Raw genomic sequence first — 20,333 nt, 5'->3', positions numbered from 1 at the left:
TGCGGACTCCCTATAGATCCCTTTGGAGGACGTCAAAGACCAACAGTATAAACTGCTGGATATCCTCCACACATCCTCTTCCTCAAAGATCGCACTACCGATCAATGAGGCTTGTCTCAAATCTGCAAAGGTTCTGTGGCAGACCCCGGCTTCCATCCTTCCAACCTGCAAACACGCCAACAGAAAATATGTTCTGGCAAAGAATACTGAATTTTTATTTTCGCACCCCATCGCAAATTTTTTGTTGGTCAATGCGGTGCAGGAGAGGAGCCGTCAGTACCAATCTCGATCTAGTCATCCAGACAGAGATTGGAAATGCCTGGACCTATTTGGATGCAAGACATACTCTTCAGCCACACTCCAATTTAGGATTTCAAATTATGAAGCTCTCATGGCCAGGTATAATTATCTGAATAACTCCAAATGGGAGGAACTTTACTATGATCTACCAGAGACCAAAAAGGAGCAATTCCAGTCCTAGATATCGGAGGGACACCTCCTAGCCTGTAGAGCCCTACAAGCCTCATTAGACTCTGCAGACACTGCTGCTCGATCCATCGCACTGCTATGGTCATGAGGCATGCATCATGGCTCCACCTCTTGGGCTTTCCTAAGGAGGTACACAGTAGGGGACTTACCATTCAAAGGCTAGAACTGTTCTCTGAGCGTACAGACGACTCTTTGTACTCCCTTAAAGACCCCAAGCTACATTTTGTTCTCTCGGGATATGCACACAAGCACCAAAGAGACACTCGGGGAAGTACCAACTCCCACCGCAGTCCCAAACTCAGCAGTATACCTCTCAATGGCACTTCAACACCCAATGCCATTGACAAAGGCCTCAGTCTAAACGTAGACAGCCCACTTCTCAAGGGACTACCTCTCATGTACTGGCACCAAAGCAACAATTTTGAAGGTGTGATCAAGGCCCCAAGAAGCCTTCCCTTGTTCCAGTCATCCCCACCATCTCTGATGTTCCAATAGTTAGGCGACCGCTAGCTCAATTTTTCCCATCTTGGAGTCTCATCACCTCAGATAAGTGGGTTCTAGAGATAGTCAAGGAAGGATACTCCTTCCCATTCCTATTCCGCCCGCGCCCCCCTTCCCTCTTCAGGGACCCCTCTCATAAGTCCTTTCTATGGGAAGAAATAAATCACCTTCTGCAACTGGGAGCCATAGAACAGGTCCCTCCCCAACACACGAGAAAGGGTTTCTACTCCCACTCTTTTCTGATTCAGAAGAAGCCCGGTGGCTGGCGTCATATCCTAGACCTTCGCAATCTAAACAGATTCGTCAAGCTGCAATGTTTCAAGATGGTTACCCTCTCCACTATTATCCTAGCATGAAACAATGGGACTGGTTCTCTGCCCTCAACCTCCAAGACGCATACTTTCATATTTCTATACATCCTGCCCACAGATGATTCCTCTGGTTTGTCGTGAGCACTGACCACTGTCAGTACAAAGTACTGCCCTTCGGACTATCCACAGCACCTCGGGTGTTCTCCAAGGTCCTTGCGATAATCGCAACCTACTAAGGAAAAGAGGAATTATCATTTTTCCATACTTGGATGACTGTCTCCTCGAGGCCCCATCTGAAATCTACATTCTCCGAGCCACCCACATAACAACGGACTTGTTCATGAAGCTAGGTCTCCTCGTGAACCTAGAAAATCCACAGTGAAAATAGAACAATTCCCAAGGGGTATGGTAAATTCTGCTTCACTTGGACTCTAAATCATGACTGGATTTCTGTCTAAAAGACATGCTCTACTTTGACCACCAGTTATTGGGCTGGATACAGACATCACTGTGAAATTCCATAGCCTGTGTTATGCAGGAGATCTGACTGGATGGTCATAATGGTCCTTGCTGATGGCCTATTCATATCTGGGAATCTCCCATTGACATGAATGGGAGCTGAGGGCACCTCAGAGGATCAAGCCCTAAATTCTGCCCTTGGACAACTTTAATGAGAGCCATTCACATGTAATCCATGGTATAAATTAATATTAAGGACACTATCCTGCTCCCATTGAAATCCATAGTAAAGGTCCCTTTGACTTCAAGGAATAGAATTGGGCCCTAAGCAGAGAAGAATTATATATATTGTTAAAAGAGGATATGAGTATGTTGAGGTGAGGAATTGTATCTACATGACTGCATAAACATCTGCTTACTTTCTTCTACATCCTGTCCCGTCCTTGCAACTCCTTTGGAAAATACAATAATACACTTGAGGATAGAATTTGGCCAGTGTCACTACAATTATCATTTCTTATTTCAAGAGAACATTTAAACCATTATTTAAGCATTAGTGTTTCACAGCATATTTTCAAACTCTTTACCTACAACAGGAGCATGTGTAAAGTGAAAAGAGCTGGCAAAGACTCTAGAGTCCGGACTGGCTATGCGTATCCCTGCCCCCCAGGAGACCAACCCCACCTTCATTGACGGTGTTTTCCTTTTTGGTTTCTCCCACTCATCCTTGAATCTCAGGTTGGGGTGAGAAGGGACCAGGGTATAGAACAGTGGGAACAACATGTGTAACAAGGAAAATGGGGCATTGAGACACATGAGAAGAGGGAAGGGAGGAAGGAGGCAATTAATAAAAATAAAATCACAGCGCTAACAAGACATATGCCTAGAATGGTCTCAGTTTTGCTTGCATCTCTGCCCGCTTCCCACATCTGTTGTATGTCCCATCAATTTAGACTGTAAGCTCTTCAGGGCAGGGACTGAGTCTTCTCTATGTGCTGTGAGATTCCTAGCACAAGTCTGGGCAATGGATTAATAAAATTAAAAAATGGAAATGAATAATAATCTCCCTGTGTCTCAGATTTTCCATTTGTAACATGGGGATAATTATACTCCCCTGCGTCACAAGGATATTGTAAGGTTTAGTCCATCAGTGTTAGAACATCATTTTGAGATATTTGGATGGAAGATGCAGTAGAAGTACAGAATATTTTACTGGCCCCCATCCCGAGGTCCTTAAATCCTTATGGCACTGACTTATTTAAGGAACTCAGGATTAAGCCCAGTATTATTTTGTTGCCTATGTAGGTGGCTGGCTGCCTTCGTAGGTGCCATACTCTGCATTGCTAGGAGTGAACTGCAATGTGATCTGCGCTGAATGGCTGGAACTGTGACATCTCTTCAGAAATTGCGGAAAGATTTCTGCAGTGTGGCCCTTTGGGGGAATGGCTTAATAGCACAACAGCAAGTGGGAAGTGAAGATAAAAAGAGGAAGTTCTACAGTGTGGGTAAAATTCACTTAAAGTGCAAAGAGGCCTTGGCAAGGCTTTCTACACCACACACGTCTTTAATGGGGATTTGTCTGAGCCTTCAGCACTGGCCAGCACTTTGAAAGTGGCTCTCTTCTGAATACTGTATGTGAGGTAGCCTGTTATTGGTGGTAAGTGGTTAATCACTGACCTCCTCCTGAATTGGATCTTCAGCATTGAGATTAATTAGCAGTGGCTTGGCATGATTCTCCTTAGCAGTTATGTAAAGTGAAGACAAAGAGTACATTTTGTTGCCCGTAGGAGCTGTGAGTGAATAGCCTGTGGGATATCATAGAATCATAGAATATCAGGGTTGGAAGGGACCTCAGGAGGTCATCTAGTCCAACCCCCTGCTCAAAGCAGGACCAATTCCCAACTAAATCATCCCAGCTAGGGCTTTGTCAAGCCGGGCCTTAAAAACCTCCAAGGAAGGAGACTCCACCACCTCCCTAGGTAACGCATTCCAGTGCTTCACCACCCTCCTAGTGAAATAGTGTTTCCTAATATCCAACCTGGACCTCCCCCACTGCAACTTGAGACCATTGCTCCTTGTTCTGTCATCTGCCACCACTGAGAACAGCCGAGCTCCATCCTCTTTGGAACCCCCCTTCAGATAGTTGAAGGCTGCTATCAAATCCCCCCTCATTCTTCTCTTCTGGAGACTAAACAGTCCCAGTTCTCTCAGCCTCTCCTCATAAGTCATGTGCTCCAGACCCCTAATCATTTTTGTTGCCCTCCGCTGGACTCTTTCCAATTTTTCCACATCCTTCTTGTAGTGTGGGGCCCAAAACAGGACACAGTACTCCAGATGAGGCCTCACCAATGTCGAATAAAGGGGAACGATCACGTTCCTCGATCTGCTGGCAATGCCCCTACTTATACAGCCCAAAATGCCGTTCGCCTTCTTGGCAACAAGAGCACACTGTTGACTCATATCCAGCTTCTCGTCCACTGTGACCCCTAGGTCCTTTTCTGCAGAACTGCTACCTAGCCATTCGGTCCCTAGTCTGTAGCAGTGCATGGGATTCTTCCGTCCTAAGTGCAGGACTCTGCACTTGTCCTTGTTGAACCTCATCAGGTTTTTTTTGGCCCAATCCTCTAATTTGTCTAGGTCCCTCTGTATCCGATCCCTACCCTCTAGTGTATCTACCACACCTCCTAGTTTAGTGTCATCTGCAAACTTGCTGAGAGTGCAGTCCACACCATCCTCCAGATCATTAATAAAGATATTAAACAAAACTGGCCCCAGGACCGACCCTTGGGGCCCTCCGCTTGAAACCGGCTGCCAACCAGACATGGAGCCATTGATCACTACCTGTTGAGCCCGACGATCTAGCCAGCTTTCTATCCACCTTACAGTCCACTCATCCAGCCCATACTTCTTTAACTTTTAATGATACAAGCAAATGGGCTTGTATCATTCGTAACAACCATTAAAAGTTATTCTTGGTTTAAGATTCCTGGCTGAAATAGTAATCAGAAACTGGGTTATACAAAAACATATTTGCTGTGGAAGAAACTAGTCTGTGTTCTAGTGTTCTCATACTGCAAACTCTAGAAAACAAAGAGTTTGACTTGGTGAGTTCTGCCCTTTAAACACCACTAGTGGCACAATGCTGATTTACATCAGCTGAGGAGCTAGCCCAACTATCTTATATAACCTTTGCTTGTTTGCAGCAGTTGTTTTTCCTCCAAGCAACCTGTCATAGAGTGGTGAGCTTTATATAGGTAACTCAATGAAAGGCAATATGCCTTAAATCACTTCCTTAAAGACAGTGAGACAATTCTGCTCTCAGCTACATCAGTGCAGTGCCATGAGGTATGAATGGAGTAACACTGATGTGACTGGGAGGAGAATTTTGCTTTTCTGAGAGCTTGATCTGAGGCTACAGATCATTACCTAAATTCCAGATAAATGAAATAAAACAGTTAAATGAAGCAATTATAAAATTCAGAGATATTCTGTATAAAGGAAAGGTTGATCAAGATTCAGTAACTCCATTGCCAGAGTTGGTCACAATTTCAGCTAACAGGGAGAGTTTTGATGCCTGTGGGTTAAAACTAGTGCAAATTATGCATAAATTTGCATAAACAAACTGAGCTTATGGTTTACTCTGTCACTCATTACTTCAGAGTGTTTAGAGAAGTTTTGAGAACTTTGAGATATCTGCCCCTGAATTAGAGAACGAGCTCATTTTGACACTATTCATGTTTACTGATTAAATCGGTACAGAACTGTGAGTGCAGCACCAGACACATTCTTTACTTTTAAATGAAACACAAATGTAATGATTTTATAGGAAAAAGTGTAAACTTAGGGACCAAATGTTGGAAATGCTTAGTCAGGTAATTTTGCCATTGAATTGGGTGGGAGTTTGTAGTAATCCCTTACCACAATTTATGGTGCCTCTCCACTGGTCTGACCTATCCTGAGGTCTGGTACGTATGGGTGAGTGAAGGGGTTTGCACTTGCTCTGCTGGAACAAGGTACAAAGCTACTCAGAGGGAAAAGTGTTTATGCAAATGAGCTTCTTATCCCCCACAATCAGATCTCCGTGGATCCTGGTCCTTCTCACTTTCCCAGTGGCAGTTAAAAGGGTTATAATTCTAGTCCTTCATCTCTGCACATCTACTGTGGGGTAAAGATATGTTCAAGAATGGGCTCCCCAGCATGAGAACATAATAATCATAGTGGAGGTGCTGAGGAATCTCTTTAATGTTATGTCCACCTCCTCTTGATCACTTTGGAGGTCTGGCCCAGTGGGCACTGGACTCTGCTCCCAGATGACAGCTCTGGTTCAATGGCTCCTTTCAATCCCTCTGTCTGGCTGTCTTTCCTCTGGGAAAGAATTTGACCTCTGTGTTGAATCAGGAAGACACTGTGTGCATTTTAGTGCATATGGGCAGGACAGAGTTTGTGCCTATATCCCTAGGCAAGGGAACCAGTTGGGGAGTTACATAAGCCTTACAGAGCCATCTGTGAGGACAAATTTTTGTCCCTTGGAATATGTACAGACCTCAGGGTTTCAGAACCTGGCCAGGTGGCACAGTTCCAGTACTCTGCTTTCCACGGATGCACCAGGGTTGGGGATTAGGACCATACATAACAAGGAACTAGGGTCCTGCTGGTCTTCAACAATGTCACTAGCAGTACTGAAGTTGCAATTTTTGTTGGAGCTGCCCATCACATCAGTAGGGGAAAGAAACGTCCTTGTTACATGTTGGACTTCAAGATGAAGCACTTTCCTGGATATTCCTTATTAAGCATCATCGTTTGCTCTATAATTTGAGGGAAAACAATCTTGCATTTATGTCTTCTCTCGCCCATATTGTTATCTGCAAAGGAAGAGGGAGAGATCTGCATGTGGGGCTCTAGGAAACTGTTCGTGGGAATGGATCAGTTTCAACAAATGTCTTGTTTTGAAAAAAAAATTGGAAAAAAAAGTTTTGAAATTATTGAAATCGGACATTGTGACATTTTCAAAATGAAAAATTCTGGATTTCTTTTGTTCAGAACTACTTTTCATTTAGAAATGTAAGTTAATTATAGTAAACAATGTTGTATAAAAAGCCAAAATCAAACAAAATGTTTCAACTGGCCTGTGCCAAAACATTTTTCAGTTTGTTGATTCGCAACAATTTTTCAAATATTTGACTTTTTGTCCCAATTCAGAATGAGATGATATCTTGAAATCTTGACATTTTTCTTCGGATGGGAAAACCATTTGCCAGCCACCTTAGTGTCATGTTCATATCTTGAGTGGTAAAAACTCCCACCCATAGTATCAGAAAGAATATACACTTAGAAGCTTGGGACAGGAGCACTATGAAGAATAAAAACAAAAAAGCTAGGATTTTTTGGTCAGTTCTTCACTGCAATAAACCTGTTGCTTATGAAGTAAACTGTTTTAAATGTGCCAAGTTTACTTAGGGCATGTATCGACCCAGGGCCAGCGCTTCCATTTAGGCGACCTAGGTGGTCGCCTAGGGCACCAGGATTTGGGGGGGGGCGGCATTTTGCTGCCCTCGGCGGCAATTTGGCGGCGGGGGGTCCTTCCGCGCTCCGGGTCTTCGGCGGCAATTCTGCGGCGGGTCCTTCACTCGCTCTGGGACCCGCCGCCGAAGTGCCCCGAAGACCGGGAGCGCGGAAGGACCCCCCCGCCGCAGAATTGCCACCGACGACCGGGAGCGCAGAAGGACCCCCGCCTAGGGTGCCAAAAACCCTGGCGCCGCTCCTGTATCGACCAGCTGTCCCCAGCCCATTAGCTGGGAACAGTCTTTGCTCAGCTTTCTATGAACTGCTCTAATTTGTTTCTAGTATTTTTGTTTTCTTTAAAAGAGACAGGTAATAAGGGATTTGTGCGGTTTAATTATGTTCCAACTTTCAAAACTAACAAACAGTTATGCTAATGAACTAATAACTAATTACTAATGAACATCATTAGTTAATTAATGATTAAGCAGTTACATACACCTGTTTATTTTAAATGATTGAACTTGGTAGCTTTCAAATAACATGGAATAGGTACAGTGACCGAGTGATTATTAGTGTCACACGTGCCTATACATGGTGCAGATATGTTCACTTGTATAAGTACATTAAATGCCTTCACACCTTGTGGATGCACTTATAAAAATGATGATGATATTTTTGGTTTCAGAACTGAATGTTCTGTAGCCATATCAATATATATGCATTTTAGACTAAGGTTCGATGGCAAGTGACAATTCCCCCTTTTCAATGAGGGCAAAACCTTCCATTAAAGTCAATGGCAAACTTCCTGTTGACTTCAATGGGAACTGGATTTGTCTCAAAAGTGCATGAGAGGAAAGTTCAGTTTTTCTGCTCTCTCTCTCTCCCCTCCCTCACAATTGCCTTTTCCTCTTACCTGTTTTATGTGCCATGTTAGGTGGGTTTTGTTACCTGGTGCATGACTCCTTGGGGCTGACACTGAAGGTTTACCGTCTCATTTTATTTACTCCGATTTAATAATAATTAAAATGAAGAAAAATCCTTTGGAAAGTGAAGATGAAAAATGTTTACCTCTTGCTATTATTTTATGAACTTGTACTAGTACTGTCTGTCCGTTTGGTTTCTGATTGCCACATAGTGCAGTATGTAGCTCTTATCAGCCATGGACCAACAGGAATTTTGAACTTTGAATTAACATTCTCTATGATATTGTATCTAAATGATATTGCAAACTATGATGTGTGGACACATGCCCATTAGAAACTGTACTGAGACCTCTCCCTCATTATTCCATGTTCCCTACCCTAACCTGTGGTAGCAGTAGAACAGTTCAATAGCTAATAATGTGTGTGCCCGTGTTTCATGCAATAAGCAGAAAGACAGAATGAAGAGTGATTGCAGAGATATCAGAGCAGACAGCTGGACTGATGTCCTGGTTTGGAGTATGGCTTGACAGCTACAATGTAAGGTAAATACCTGGGTCATCATGCCCAATAGGTAGCTGACTGAAATCAGAATCTCATATTTTGTTTATATTTAGGTGCTATTTGATACATACAAAGTAAAATTCTCGGCCTGATGGCCAGCATGAGTCTAGTTCCATGGTACAGCTCAGCCAGTGCTGTAAGCACCAAGCCGGACACTTCACTAAGAATGGCAACAGCAGCCACGTGGCTGATCACAGCACGCAGCTACTGAAGGGGCTGTGAGACAAGTCAGACTCTGAGGGTACGTCTACACTACGAGATTAATTCGAATTTAGATAATTCGAATTTGGGAAACAGATTGTATAAATTCAATTGTGCGCGGCCACACTAAGCACATTAATTCGGTTTTTAACCACATTAATTCGGTGGTGTGCGGCCACACTACCCCATTAATTTTAACCACATTAATTCGGTGCTGTGCGGCCACACTACCCCTAATTCGAATTTACAAAATCGATTTTGGTGCTACTCCGCTCGTCGGGGTGGAGTACAGAAATCGATTTTAAGCACCCTTTAATTCGAAGTAACTGGCTCCGTTGTGTGGACGGGTTAAGGATTAATTCGGATTAACGCAGCTAAATCCGAATTAAAGTCGTAGTGTAGACCAGGCCTGAGAGAACTAAATAGGGTTTGCAAGGGAGGAGCCAGGAGCTGCCACTGATGCTGTAGCAGCCCAGGCAGCGAAGGTGAGGGGGGAACTGGCAGATCTGGATGGGCAAGAGATTTCTGCTGTTATGAGGCTTCATCTGCACATTTCACAACAATTATGACATGTTCACTATGTTCCCCCCTTACCCAGGGCCAGCAAAATCAGCTCTGATTTCTCCATATACCAATACACGTTGTGCAGAGAACCTCTTCTCACCCAATTGCTTCTCCTCTTCCTCCCAGATTGCTTGGATGCTGTCTCCTTTGCCATCTCCAGAGCTTGGGACTCTCTGAAGAGGCTGTGGGATCTCAGCATGGTCTCAGGTATCACACACTCCATGTCCTTATCTCTGTTGCAGCTTCCATGTTAGTATTCTCTCTCTCTCCTTGCTGTTCTTCACTGGAGTGGCCAAGCTGCGTTTTTACTCTTGAACAGCATCCCAAACTAAGTTGAAGAGCAATCACCAAGAAATCTGTCCAATTCACCATAGACATGCTGTTATTGTCTCAGGCCATATTATAGAATCATAGAGTTCAAGGCCAGAAGGGACCACCAGATCATCTAGTCTGACCTCCTGCGTATAGCAGGCCATCAACCCCACCCAGCACCCGCACACTAAATCCAACAATGGAAATTAGACTGAAGTATTACAGCCCACTGTAGAATAGACTATTATGTGCCACAAGCAGGGAAATGATTACATGAGATACACCCAGATAATGCTGGCAAGTCACTCGCACCCACATGCTGCAGAGGAAGGCAATAAAACCCACAATCTAACCTGAGGGAAAATTCCTTCCTGACCCCACTTATGGTGATCAGTTAGATCATGGGTGGGCAAATTATGCCCTGCGGGCCGGATCCGGCCCGTGAGCCATTTTAAGCTGGCCTGCGAGCCGCACCACATGGCTTGGCCCTGCTCCGGCGCTCCAGCCGGGGCGGAGGCAGCACCAGCAACTCGACCCCACTCCGACGCTCTGGCCGGGGGGCGCTGGTTCGGGGCTGCACCACGCAGCTCAGCCCCGCTCTGGTCGGGGCCGCACCATGCGGCTCCTGGAAGCTGCGGCATGGCCCCACTCCAGCTCCTATGTGCTCCAATGGAAACTGCAGGGGCGGTGCCTGTGGATGGGGCAACGAGCAGAGCCACCTGGCAACGCCTCTGTGTAGGAGCCGGAGAAGAGACATGCCACTGCTTCCAGGAACCGCTTGAGGTAAGTGCCACTCAGAGCCTGCACCCCCTGAGTCTCTCCCCACGCCCCAACACCCTGCCCCAGCCCTGATCCCCCTCCTGCTCGCCAAACCCCTCGATCCCAACCCAGAGCACCCTCCTGCACCCCAAACCTTTCATCCCCTGCCCCACCCCAGAGCCCGCACCCCCAGCCAGAACCTGCACCCCTTCCCCAGCCCTGATCCCCCTCCCGCCCTCTGAACCTCTCGGTCCCAGCCCTGAGCACCCTCCTACACCCAAAACTCCTCATGCCCACCCCAGAGCCCACACCCCCTCCCACACCCCAACCCCAATTTTGTGAGCATTCATGGCCCTCCATACAATTTCTATTCCTCGATGTGGCCCTCAGGCCAAAAAGTTTGCCCATCCTGAGCATGTCAGCAAGAACCAGGCAGCCAAGCACCTGAGAGAGAGAATGCTCGGTGCCACCTCAGAGCCCTGGCCCACCCTGCCCAGTGTCCCATCTCCAGCCATGGCCATCCCTCATGTTTCAGAGGAGGAGAGAAAAAAACTTCCCAGAATACACTGAGGGGTGGAATCCCTTCCTGACTCCTGCCCTTAACATTTTCCTGCATTACTCACTCGACTGAGTGATGCTTTGGTCAGCAAGGGATTTGGAACCAGGTGACAGATTGGGTGTTCTGAATTACAGATTTCAACTATGACTGGATCTCCTTGTCGTCCCAGATGGTCACCAATTCCCCCACAACTGCCTCTGGACCGCTGGCAGCACAGCCATAGGAATCCTTCTCCTGAGAATTGCTGGTAAATAACAATGCCGCAGAAGAAGCTGATGCTGGGATCTGGGACAGGCATCTTGGGTGGTCACAATATGGTGGTTGTCAGGCCAAATTTCTCTAATGTAGGCAAAGCTCAAGTTTAAACCTCTACTAATTCATATCACAACAAAGGTTTACCCTCTGTGAAAATACCGTAGAATGTGCAAAGTGGAATTCCTGTCTACATTGCAAATAATAGTCTACATTTTATGAAATATTTTCACTTACTGGTGCACTTTTTAGTATCCTATAAATAAGTCAGAAAGTTTGAAGGATTTCATAATGAAGTCATTTTGTGATATAATTCAGAACAACTCTACCTGATAGATAAGGAGCAAGGTGCAAAATGTATATGTAATGTTCTGCATGTGGTACATTACATTGATCCTCAGCTAAAAGAGACTTGAGCTACCTCTTGGTAAGTTATCTTGGAAACCCTAAGATATTATCACTTAGAACGTCCCAGGTTTATCCTTCCTAATTCTGTCACAAATGGCCTTTCTCTAGGCACTGCCCTAATACAAATAATAAATAATAAAATAACAACAATGAAATCTTATTCTTTTTCTTCTTTGTTTCTGGTAGTACCCACACTGTGCTAAGCCCTTCCCAAATATACAAGAAGGCATTGCAATGCCTACGAGACTTAGGAGCCTAAGTATCATTTTCAAAAGTGACTCAGGCACTTAGAAGCCTAAGTCCCATTGACTTTCTGGCTCTTAAGGGCCAGATTTTCAAAGGTATTTAGGTGCCTAAAGATGCAGATAGGTACTTAGTGTGATTTTCAAAAGCACATGAGCAAGTTAGGTGCTTAACTCCCATTAATTTCAGCAGGAGTTAGGCACCTAAATACCATTGAGGATCTGGGCCTACAGGTATGTCTACACAACAAAGAAAAACCCATGGCTGGCCCATGCCAGCCGACTCAGGCTCATGGGGCGCAGGCTACAGGGCTGTTTCACTGCTGTGTAGATGTCTAGGCTTGGGCTGTAGCCTGAGCTCTGGGACCTTCCCACCCAGCAGGGTCCTTGAACCCCATCTTCAGCCCAAGCCCGGAAGTCTACACAGCAATGAAACAGTCCCACAGCCTGAGCCCCACGAGCCTGCATCGGCTGACATGGGCCAGCTAGGGGTTTTTCTTTGCTGTGTAGTCATACCCTAAGACAGGGGTGGGCAAACTTTTTGGCCCGAGGGCCAGATTGGGGTTGTGAAACTGTATGAAGGGCAGGGTAGGGAAGGCTGTGCCTTGCCAAACAGCCTGGCCCCCACCCCCATCCGCCCCCTCCCACTTCCCACCCCCTGACTGCCCTCCTCAGAACCCCTGACCCATCCAACCCCCCCTGCTCCCTGTCCCCTGACCGCCCCCTCCTGGAACCCTCCACCCCTAACCACCCCCGGAACCCCACCTCCATCTAACCCCCCCTGCTCCCAGTCCCCTGACTGTTCTGACCCCTGTCCACACCCCCACCCCTTGACAGGCCCCCGGGGACCCCATGCCTATCCAACCCAACCTGTTCCCCGTCCCCTGACCCCTATCCACACCCCCGCCCCCTGACAGGCCCCCCCGGGACTCCCACGCTTATCCAACCCCCCCGTCCCCCATCCCCCATCCAGAACCTCCGCCCCATCCAACTGCCCCCTGCTCCCTGACCCCTGACTGCCCCCCGGGACCCCCCACCCCTTATCCAACCACCCGGCCCCCTTACCATGCCACTCAGAGCAGCATGTCTGGAGTCGCGCCACATGGCCAGAGCCAGACACGCTGCCGCACTGCCTGGCAGGAGTGCACAATCCCGCCGCCCAGAGCGCTAGCCTCCCCGGCCGGGAGCTCAGGGACCGGGCAGGATGGTCCTGCGGGCCGGATGTGGCCCACGGGCCGTAGTTTGCCCACCTTTGCCTTAAGAGGCCAAGCAGCAACATTACACCAGTCCTACACTGAATTTGTTTCTTCCCAAGAGATAAGGTCAGGTAGTGTCTCACTGAATTTGCTAACTATTTTTGAAGATTATCATTAATCTGTTAAAGGATTTGCAGATCTTGGACTTCCCCTGACACTGTGAGATTATAGGAACTAACCAGCTGTATCATTGACAGTATACTGGGGAAATATTAACTAAAAGTAAAAGCCTTTTATAAGAAGACCATAAAATGCTACTAGTAATTATGTTTTTCCAAAGTTAATCATTAACTTTTGTTTATTTGCCTTTTTAAAGCTATTTTCATTTCTGTCCTTCACTGGATAAAAACGATAAAAGATCCAGCAAATTGGATTCTCCCTTTTTCCCCTAGCACACACCTATGTGCAAAGGCTGATGAGACAGCAGCTGATTAGGAAGCTTATTTGAGGGAACCTACCTCAATTACTGGATCTTGGCTCAGAAGGAAGTATGTTGGTCCATCTTTGGCTTCTTTGCAGTCTCACTGCTGTTGCTACATCACAGGATACAACACAAGAGGCCAGCAACTTTTTGTCTCAATTCAATGTACGAGCAGAAGATCTATCTTATGCAAGTTCACTTGCCTCCTGGGACTATAACACCAACATCACCGATGAGAATTCCAGAAAGATGGTGGGTACTCAACACTGTCTAGGAATGTTTGCTATGATATTAGAAATTATATTATAACTACATGATATTTTATTGTATTGCTGTAGATAGATATATAGGAATTGCTAATGGATAAGGAACTAGGGATGGGTTCAATTTTTGATTTTAGTTCAGTAGTTACTGAAAAATTTCTGATGGTCATTTGGTGAGTTATGTGAAATGAGTTGGTGACCTAAATCTATTTCACGGTGGATGATTGTCTGCCTCAAAACACTGTGGCTATTCTCATAGATTAGCATCCTTAGCAATCACCAGTGGAATAGGTAGAATTGTACTGTGAGGAAAATTTAATGAAGACATAGATTTCCAGATTCCCAAGGCCTGATGTTCTGACTAACAGAAGCTAGTATATAGCCACAGGAAGGACAGTGACAGTTGTGCTTGCCCTATCTCACAATAAGATTCACTATCTCCCAGTCTCTAACTATCCAGCCTCTTCTCAGCCTCTAGCTATCCAGTACAATCACCTGCCCCTCTAGACAGATATCATATGCTGTGACAGCATTCAACCGTAATCTGATTGGTCACTGAGGATTCAGTGCTGCAGCCATATTAGAAAGCATCTACTATCCTTGGAATCTTGAAAATCAATGGAAAATATTGTGGTGACTTTTGTAGCTATATTTTAAAGCAAACTAGTTTCTAAATGACAGGTTTCAGAGTAGCAGCCGTGTTAGTCTGTATCCGCAAAAAGAACAGGAGTACTTGTGGCACCTTAGAGACTAACAAATTTATTTGAGCATGTTTTGGCATGTGATGATGCAGTGTAATCTCAACAGACCTAATTTTGAATAAAGGTATAACCCAGAATCACCACAACCAGTGGAGTCTTATTAGTTAATGAAAACATGGTTAAGTGTAACATTTCTTAATCAAAATATAGTCTCTGATTGCAGGATGAAATCCTCCTGGCTAATCATAGTTCTGTGACATTCTAAAACACATAAAATTGAAGCTCCATTTAGCAGCTTTAAGCAATAGAATAGGATAATAAGGTGGCTCAGTATGATACCAGTAATGAACACAAGTGTGATGGTGCTCAGGGATGGTGCCTCTGGTTGTCCCTCGTGCATGCACTATTGTGATGCCAGCAGTGACACTGGTATGGCACCTGCCCGCTAAAGGGACAAAGTTAATGAAAGGTGCCCCCAGTGGCTTCCTCAAATCCACTTTTTTCATAGAATGGGGTCACCCCTCCATAATCACACAACCATTTTGCCCACTCCTCAACCAGTTCTCCAAATGGGTGGGGACAGCCCATGCACTCAACCAGCCCATCTTGTGGAGAGGTACCGGCTGGCAACCCAACTTCCCCCAGCTGGATCTTCTCATTGGGCAGAAAATGCCCCCTCTCCGCCTAACTCCCAATCTGCTTAGTCATCCCCACTGGGATCAAATAATGTAAAAAATACATTTGCATACTAATACATTTGACTCTGGTTGGGTATCAAACACCAGGACTGAGGTGTTAGAAAGAAAATGATGCCCATTTTTGCTCATTCCCAAAGAATAAAGGGAAAAAAAGACACTGCGAACATATTCATACATAGTTCTGAATGTACGCATGCTGGGTGGTAATTCTTATCTTCTGATGAGTCATTAGCAAGGAGCTATGATAACCATAAGTACAATGTCCCTTAAATGTCCTGGAACATACAGAAGGGAGATTAGAAGTGACCTAAGATTCCAAACCAAACCTGCATGCCAGGGTCTCATTGTGCTCGTTGTCCATAACAAAAGACGGAAATGAAAGCCGGCTCTTCTAGTGACTGCTGAAATCCAAATCATGTTAAGTGCTAAGGGTTGCACTGCATCTGTGAGCCAGCTTGTCTTGCAGAGTATAGACACACAGAGTAGGTGCAAGCAATTGCGTGTTGTGGGTTCATATTCTGCATGTACAGTTTAGGATTCTAAACTGCATTTGGGAGCGTGTGGTTTTCCATGTCCAATCAGTAAGCACTAATTATTATAACTTTGGGAAGATTAAATATTTGTGTAATCACATGAATTACTAGCGGTGACATGGCAGTTATGCAGGGCCGGCTCCAGGGTTTTGGCCGCCCCAAGCAGCCAAACAAAAAACAAAAAAAAACAAAAAAAAAGCCGTGATCGCGATCTGTGGCGGCAATTCGGCGGGAGGTCCTTCGCTCTGAACAGGAGTGAGGGACCGTCTGCCGAATTGCTGCCGCACAGCTGGACGTGCCGCCCCTCTCAGAACTGGCTGCCCCAAGCACCTGCTTGGTAAGCTGGTGCCTGGAGCCGGCCCTGCAGTTATGATTTATTACTTCTATTGTGGCAGCACCCAAAGGACTCAGTCAGGATCATGATTCTTGAGCTACGGACTATTCAAATGCATAGGTAGGCATGCCCAGTACCCCAAAGAGCTTACAGTCTAACTCAGGGGTGGGCAAACTATGGCCCACAGGCCGCATCTGGCCCATCAGATCTTTTAATCCGGCCCTCGAGCTCCCACCGGGGAGTGGGGTGGGGAGTGATGCGTTCCCCGCTCTGGTGCTCCAGCCGGGGTGCGGGGTCAGGGGCTTGCCTTGCTCCACTCCGTGCGTTCGGCAGCTTCGCACAGCTCCTGGAAGCAGGGACAGCCAGGGGGTTCCGGGAACCAAGGCCAATGGGAGCTGCGGGGGTGGTGCCTGCGAATGAGGCAACGCAGTGTGGCCCCACCTCCTCATGGGAGCCGGAGGCAGGCTGGGCCATTGTTTCCAGGAGCCACTTCAGGTAAGGGCTGCCCGGATCCTGCCCCCCTGAGGCCTGCCCCCCCCCCCCCCGCGGCCTAACCGCCTGCCCCAACTCTGATCGCCCTCCAAACTCTTTGATCCCAGCCTGAAGTCCCCTCCTGCACCCTAAACCCCTCATCCCCAGCCCCACCCCAGAGTCTGCACCCCTAGCCGGAGCCCTCATCCCCCCTATGTGCCCCAATCCCCTGCCCCAGCCAGCCCTCCATACAATTTCCATATCGAGATGTGGCCCTGAGGCCAAAAAGTTTGCCCACCCCTGGTCTAAGTTAAGACAGCATGTAACACCTGCATGCAACAAATACAGGAGGGAAGGAGGATGAGGGGAGCAGTAATAAGTATGTATGGTTACATAGACCAGCTGTGTGCACAGCTTGATGGTTCTGAATCCATTAAAACTGGTTGGTTTGTTTTGGGGGGAGGCTCTTGGCTACTTGATTACTATTTTTCCAAATACAAATAATTTGAAAAGCTCTACATCTGTGAATAAATGGAATCCAAAATGTTCCCTAGTTGTTTTCATTGTATAGTAGAAATATTTCCAAAGCTAATGAGAGAACTAGCAAAATCCACAAAACTAATTCTTCATGCAAGGAATGTTTTCTCCCCTAAAACTTATTATCTTGCTGGATTTCTTATAAATGAGTAATTCAGACTTTAATTAATCTGTTTTAGAATGAAGCAGGAGCCAAATGGTCTGCATTCTATGATGAAGCATCCAACAATGCCAGCAAGTATGCAATAGATAAAATTACGGATCCTATTGTCAAACTCCAACTTCAGTCTCTTCAGGACAAAGGAACATCAGTGCTATCTGGGGAAAAATACAGTGAAGTAAGTTGCTAAATGTATGAAGACTGTCCAAAGAGTTGAAATGCATTTCAAAATGTCTCTGGCAGTGGTTACAATATTATTCTTAGTCATTGTTTATCCCAGCAACATATTAAATCCCAACAGTGTTGTCTTGTTGTGAATCATATAGCTTTTATTAGCTAATATTACATATGCGCACATTTAATTTATTGCTAGTTTATATTGTGCATTAAATATCTACACGTTTAGAACATTACATGAACTCATTGAATACCCAGATCCTTCAGCATATGTTACATACAATTAAGCAACACGCATGTGTCTGTATAGCATAGTCAATGGGACTGCTCACATAAGAAAAATTATATACACGCTTATGTGCTTTGTAGGGTCAGGATCTTGGGGAATAAGTAGAAACACAAACAAAAAGGCATTCAATGAAATTCAAAGGTGGCAAATTTACAACTAAGACAAGGAAATAATTGTTCAGATGTGTAATTACCACAGAAAGTGGTTGAGGCCAAAAATCTAGCAAGATTCAAAATGGGACTGGGCATTTATATGGATATCAAGACTATCCAGAGTTATGACTAATGGCTATACACATATCAGAAGGGATATTGAACCTTGTGCTTCAGGGCTTAAGCCAGTCTCTAACTATTGGAGATCAAGATGAGACCTAATGTGGAGGCAGATTATCCTACATCTGTCTACTGTGGGGTTCTTACATCTTCCTCTGAGGCATCTAATGCTGGCCCTTGTCAGAGACAGGATGGAACTTGGGTCTGATCCAGTCTGGCAATTCCTGTGTTCAGAAAAGAGTAGATTGTCTGTGAGCAATTCGAAATGGTTCAGGCATATATTTTGTGTAATTGTAGTGTTGCAGTGGCATTGTGGTTGTGAGTGATAAGGCATTTCCATCTTTATCCTCTATTTTTAGGCACTTATAGCTTTCCAGAAGAAAGGCTGAAATTGTTAATGCTGGTTCTCAGCTCAAAGGCAACTTTCTGTACTGTTTGACAGAACTTCATTTGTATATTTTTAAATTTTCTGATTGTGACACCGCCCCCCCCCCACCACACACACAATCATTTTTCATGCTTACAGAAATTGCTCAAACATGTTTTTTTTCCCTCTTGGATAGCTCAGAATAGCTCTGGTACAAAATATCAAAGCTAGCAGGTTGTGAATTGGGGCTATGTCTGTACAGCTTATGAATTCTGGTTGATATTATGAAGTTGTATTATGAAAAATTGTGATATCATTTGTGCCTATATGTATGTGGATCCACTATTGCTGACAGGGCCTGTAGCAGATAGAAATAATAGAAGGTGCTTACCAAGGGAGAGCTGCTAGGTGTGCTCACTACGGGGGGCAATGAGGAAAAGAGATTTCAAAAATATGTTGGAGATTTCAAAGGGGGGAAGTCCTCCAGTCTCTGTGATCTTTAGGCAGTGGAGTTTACAATTGTGTCCAGAGCCATCACTGTTAGAGGGAATTGGGCATTATGAAACAGCTAGTGGAGGACTGTTAAGGTTGACACTGGTCATACAGTGTCTACACTCACCCTGTGTTGACCTCAGCAGGTGAACCATGATTTCATGCCATTCGGTGAGGTGGTTTTATTGTGTTGCCGTAGTGGGGAACTTACGTTGGCTGGAGACAAATCTGAGACACATACACATATAGGTCAACACAGGGTGACTTATGTTGACCTAACTTTGTAGTGTGGATCAGGCCTAAGGCTCAGTGATTCTATTCAGATGCAATCATCTGGGACAATGGATGAGTGGCAGCCTTAGGAAACCAGTTTAGCTGACTCCTCTGATGTGGGGTGTGATAAAGTAGAAGCAGTGGAAAGTTACCAGGAGGAGAACAAAGGCAATCAGGTGACTGGGAAAAGTTTAAATAAGAAATTCCCAGGAAGGTTCAAGAGTCAGGAAAAGGAAGCATGGGGCATGAAAGAGGAAGGTCACAGAAGCTAGGTAAGGGGCTCCAGGAGAGAGAGAGACTACCAATCATGTAACAGCATTCAGGAGACAGAAGTCACCCTTCCTGCCTTCCTGGAACCAGATGGTCCCCAAGGACTCCCAAGGGAAGTGTGTTATAGGAAGGGGCATGCCTTTAGGCTTAACTGTTTTGTGTGATCTGTATTCTCCTCTGCTTTACATGATTAAGTATAAAAGAGCATTAAGGTGTTAGACTCTGTGCAAAGTTTGTGTGTGTGTGTTGACTGCTTCACAACTGCTGTGTGCCCCTGAAAGAGTTAAACTGTAACCAGAAGCTTCACACTTTGGGGTGGAGTTCCGAGAGAGGGTGTGCTTGAGTAACTGGGGTATCTTGCAGGTCAGTGCTGATTCTGGAGGACAAGGGCAGGTGGGATGAGGAGCTGGGGTTCTGAGAAGGGGTAACAGACTGAGGGTTGGTGACCAGGAATTGTGACAAACAGGACAAGGGAGGAAACAGTGCTGCAATCTGCTAAGGCTCCAGAAGCTTAACACGCTCTAGGGGATCGAGAGTAGAAGAAGCTGTGGATTCCTCTCACAGCAATCCTCGGGAGTGAGTGTGAAGTGGCATTTGCTAGGACATGTGACAGCAGGTATATAGTCCTCAATGAGAGAATATGCTTTACTTGACACTGGAAAAGTTGAGGATAGTTGAGAGAGAAAGAAAGAAGTTAACGATAGATAAGTGAAAAGAGAATGCTCTGTAGCACCACTGGTGAGGCTAAGATGGAGCTGAATATTTTGAGATGCATT

At 45.6% G+C, this 20,333-nt stretch overlaps 1 protein-coding gene across 1 annotated transcript in view; it reads left to right on the top strand.

Moving 5' to 3' along the window:
• Positions 1-13,789: 13,789 nt before the first annotated feature.
• LOC113406033 (angiotensin-converting enzyme 2-like) overlaps positions 13,790-20,333 on the top strand; it is a 38,695-nt gene continuing 32,151 nt past the window's right edge. Inside the window, exons 1-2 of the mRNA XM_026648166.1 lie at positions 13,790-13,972; positions 17,437-17,595. Coding sequence (XP_026503951.1) covers positions 13,790-13,972; positions 17,437-17,595 — 342 coding nt within the window. The remainder of the gene's footprint in view (positions 13,973-17,436; positions 17,596-20,333) is intronic.

Source organism: Terrapene carolina, unplaced genomic scaffold (genome assembly GCF_002925995.2).
Source record: "Terrapene carolina triunguis isolate 2854851 unplaced genomic scaffold, T_m_triunguis-2.0 Scaffold22, whole genome shotgun sequence".
Classification (NCBI taxonomy): domain Eukaryota; kingdom Metazoa; phylum Chordata; order Testudines; family Emydidae; genus Terrapene; species Terrapene triunguis.
The sequence above is the reverse complement of the archived record's forward strand: the minus strand, read 5'-3'. Positions and strand labels throughout refer to the sequence as shown.